Source organism: Arachis ipaensis, chromosome B10, assembly GCF_059453495.1.
Source record: "Arachis ipaensis isolate K30076 ecotype BB chromosome B10, ASM5945349v1, whole genome shotgun sequence".
Lineage (NCBI taxonomy): Eukaryota > Viridiplantae > Streptophyta > Magnoliopsida > Fabales > Fabaceae > Arachis > Arachis ipaensis.
Window position 1 is genome coordinate 50,452,865 of NC_142435.1, and position 4,261 is coordinate 50,457,125.

General features: G+C 33.6%; 1 protein-coding gene across 1 annotated transcript; it reads left to right on the forward strand.

The window, feature by feature from the left end:
* Window positions 1–1,738: 1,738 nt before the first annotated feature.
* On the forward strand, window positions 1,739–3,341 carry LOC107623317 (AP-4 complex subunit mu-like). Its single transcript, XM_088486438.1, has 5 exons — window positions 1,739–1,939; window positions 2,058–2,169; window positions 2,623–2,717; window positions 2,813–3,000; window positions 3,305–3,341. Exons 1-3 carry the CDS (start codon window positions 1,739–1,741, stop codon window positions 2,703–2,705), a joined length of 396 nt encoding a protein of 131 aa, XP_088342564.1. The 3' UTR covers window positions 2,706–2,717; window positions 2,813–3,000; window positions 3,305–3,341.
* Window positions 3,342–4,261: the final 920 nt, after the last annotated feature.

The window sequence follows — 4,261 nt, forward strand, 5'->3', positions numbered from 1 at the left end:
TGAAAGCAAGCTTGTCAGGTGGTCATTTCAGGTTGATTAACGAGAAGCTCTACACTTGCACGTATGTACTATTATTCACTTTTTCACTCAGTTTGTCTTTTTTAAGTTTTTGAGTTGTGCATGGTAGTAATTTTAGCCTGTGATGCAAGGAAACACCAATGAAGCAAGGTGTACAAGGCATGTCATACTTTTATTTGTAGTTGTTTGAATATTGATGGCAGGAGAGCTGCACATCAAGAAGTACATTTTTTTGGCGGTTTTTTTGTTTTCCCTTAGAACTTGCTTGTTGTTGATTTGCTTCATGCCTTGAGGATTTGACCATTGTAGCCTGTATTGGGAATTCTAAATGGTTCTTATTGCTCGAATTCGGCACCCGTACATTGTGGAATGCAAAGAGGCTTGGGTTGAGAAGGTGAATTTTCTTGACCCTTATTGAGTTTCTCTATGTTATCATCATACATACAAACACTTAATTTCTCTTAACAATTTTCTTAATAATTGCAATGTGTTGTAAACAATAAATAGTTCTATTATGCTAAGCTCATCTTACTTGTATTGTAGGGTTGCTTTGTCTGCATTGTTACTGGATACTGTGAAGGTGGAGACATGTGAGTCAATTATCGTACCTATGAACTTGCTGGTCAATAAGTTAAGAAATTCTGCATGACCAATAACTTGTAAGTTTGTTGTATCTTGTCTTCTCTTCAAATCTTTAACAGGGCTGCATTGATGAAAAAATCAAATGGGGGTATACTTTTCGGAGGAGGTATTCTTGTCTCATGAATGCAGATATATTTGAATGTTCTACATCTTGGATTTTTTTTCCCCTTAAGTTATTTTGGTTTGCTCACATTGAAAGTGTTTGACATTCTCAGAAACTCTGCAAGTGGTTTGCACAATTACTCTTAGCGGTGAAATATCTAGATTCAAATTATGTATTACATCGTGACTTAAAGGTAAAATACTTGTTGGAAACAAACAGTGCATCCTTCAATGTTTTGATCTTTCAATTTGAAAATCTAGTGCTCAAATTCAATTTTATTTCTTTTAATATAATTTTAAAGCTTGGTCATTCTATCATGTCCTTTCTGATTGCTGCATTTTCTTTTTTATAAATAGCTTGCAATAATATATATACACAATCATTGTTCTAGTCTCAAAATTAAAGATGATGAGGTTTGTCTTTGAAGCGATTCCTTATCATGTTTCTCATAATCCCCAATTGGCTATAGTCATTCTTGTTATTATTTCATGTTGTGTCAAAGGTATAAGCTGTGAATAACAGAATCTAGGAAAGAAGAATGAAATTATCCCAGCCATCTTTGTGTTTGGGGACTCCATAGTGGACACAGGTAACAACAACTTCATCAAAACTATTGCCAAATGCAATTTCCCACCATATGGTAGAGACTTTGCTGCTGGAGGATATAAACCTAATGGGAGGTTCAGCAATGGTTTAGTCCCTTCAGATTTCATTGGTACAAACTTCAATTACTTGCCATTGCATGTAGTAGTCAACATAATCATATTATAAAATTGGTACAAACTTCAATTACTTCAATTTTTTTTCTTTTAAGAGTTAATAAAAATTGAATTTTTATATTATAAAATTATTTATTCTAAAAAATTTAAATCAACAAGAAAATACACAACATCATCATCATCATCATCATCATCATCATTACACTCCTAACTACGTGTAGATAAATAATTGATATTGCTTGTGATTTAGGGTGCAATGTCACTATCAGATCAATTAGATAAATTGGGGGAGTACCAAAAGAAGATACGGGAAGCAGTTGGAGAAAACAGAGCAGAAAAGAAAATGCCAGGCACAGTTATTACAAAGTATGTTGTTGCTAATGAACCTGGTGGTAGAAAGAGGGAGGAGATTTTTGTTGACGTAATTGGAAAAATAAGTGTCACATTCAACTCTAGCGTAAGTGATTTGAGAGTAACTTGTTCTTCTTAGATATGGTTCATTCATTTTATGTGCTATGATGTCTTATGCTTCTGCCAAATGTTAAGCTTTTTTATGAGTTTCTTGCTTGAAACAGGGATATATACTTACTAGTGAGATAGACGGCACCATTCAAATGAAGAGTTACCTTACGGGTAACCCAGAGATTCGGCTTGCTCTCAATGATGACCTGAGTATAGGAAGAAGTGGTAGGTCAACCTATTGCATACTTTACGCCCCTTGAAATGCTTAGAAAGTTATTTATATAGTTGTTTCCTAGCATAGATTGAGACTACCGAGTGCCTTGTAGATTGTAGCATGTCTTTGTGTCATACTTTCCTTACTTTATTATATTTTTGTATACTTAGATATTGAGAAGATTCTAGATTGTCTAGTATTATTAATGATATGGTTTACCAACACTGGCTTGGTAGAATGGTATGTAACCCCGTCCTCTTTGCACTAATAATTAATCAGGTTCCTAATAATAGGGTGTGGATCAAGGTGACAGATTACAAGGAAAAAATATGGCTTGGTTTTACTTGAGGAACTGATAGTTGGAAAATTTTCATGAAATTGTCGAAGTTCAATTTTTTACATGCTTGCTGGTTGTTGCAACGGCTTCTCATTTTTGTCTGATCTAGTTTTGCCATCGTTAACAGATTATGCAAGTTCCACTGCAGTGATTCTAGACGATTGTAACTTCCATGAGTCTATACACCTTGATAGTTTTGATACTGACTGAACCTTGTCATTGGTAACCGCACCGTTTATTACCTCATCTATATATTAAATACAAAAGCATATCATGTTTTAGTTCCTGATTAAGGACTGTGCCATTCTCTTTGCTAGGTTCCACCAGACGGGAAATTCCCAGTCATGAATTATCAAATAACTCAACCGTTTAAGCCTCCATTTCGTATTAATGCATTGCTTAAAGAAACAGGACCCCTGAAAGTGATTGTGCTCTCCAGTTGATTTTTCAAGTTCTTCATATGTTTCTAGCAAAGACACTAAAAGCAGATGATTTGGCATCTTCGGTATGTTTGAAATTGAGAGCTTGTTTTCTTCTGTCTCATTTAAATCATATCTTTTGTTTAGTGGATGTAAGTATTCTAGTTAGCCTAGTTCTATCAAGTTTCCACTGCATTGATAAATCCAACAAGCTAATATATTTATGTAAGGATGGAATCCATGTTTTAATGGTCTCCAACCACTAGAGGTTATAATATGACATTTTCCCATGTTTTTAATTAGTATGTGATCAGTATTGAATTTATTTATTGATTGCTTAATAATAATCAAATGAAGAATTAATTCATTGCTGCAAATATTTGTATGCAGGTGGTAGGAACTCCCAACTACATGTGTCCTGAACTGCTTGCAGATATTCTTTACGAATTCAAATATGATATTTGGTCATTAGGTATATGCTTGATGAATATTGTTGCTTGTATAGTGGATTTTGCTGCAGCTAAAGTGTCCTTTATTTTTCGGTTTAGGGTGTTATGTATATGAAATGGCTGCTCATCGCTTTGCATTTAAAGCTTTTGTAAGATCTTCTCTGATTCTTGAATTTAGAATAATATATATGTATACTCATATTTGAATTCATTTAATGCATGATCTTCAAGTTAGGAGTGAACAAAATATCTCATATCTGACTTAAGGATATTAGACAAGTGTTTTCTTAAACTTTCTCATAGCTAGGGGTCAGTATTACTAGATCAAAACATCAAGTTACAATAAGAAATTGTAGAATTAAAGAGCTCACGGTATGAAGCAGTAAGAGAGAGATTCTTAACTTCTACAATAGAGTTTATGAATTCTTTTTGAATTCTTTGAGCCAGAGATGTTATAAATGAACAGTAAACACGGATAAATCTTAGAATTACAAAAATATAAGCTGCCAATGACATATGAAGCAGAAAACAAAAATAAACACGAAATTGAGCTTTGCTTTTTCTCCTTTATTTAACGGTTCTAGAAAGAAGCAGGAGCTGATTCTGATTTGAGGAGTGAAGTTAGAAGGAAAGTTAAATCTAGGGCTGCAACATTTTGGGAGACAAAGGTTTGATTGGTTGGATTAGGTTTGAGATTTATAGCTATTATACATTTCTAAAGTTGTTTTGGCATGGATGAATTTAGATTTTTATTTATATTTGATGGAAACCTTGTATTGCCTTTAATTTTCTGTATTTAGTGAGTTAAATGGATGAATTTGAAGACTTTAAGTCTTTCAATGAGTCCTGATTTTTCATCTACTACTCAATCATCATCAGATCTCAGCAGGTTCTTCTT

What these genes read in the sequence shown, in the direction of transcription:
- LOC107623317 (XM_088486438.1), top strand. Translation starts at nt 1,739, where the DNA reads ATGTCACTATCAGATCAATTAGATAAATTGGGGGAGTACCAAAAGAAG. An exon ending in GTGTCACATTCAACTCTAGC is followed by an intron (nt 1,940 to 2,057) that starts GTAAGTGATTTG and finishes TGCTTGAAACAG; the next exon opens with GGATATATACTTACTAGTGA. An exon ending in CCTGAGTATAGGAAGAAGTG is followed by an intron (nt 2,170 to 2,622) that starts GTAGGTCAACCT and finishes CATCGTTAACAG; the next exon opens with ATTATGCAAGTTCCACTGCA.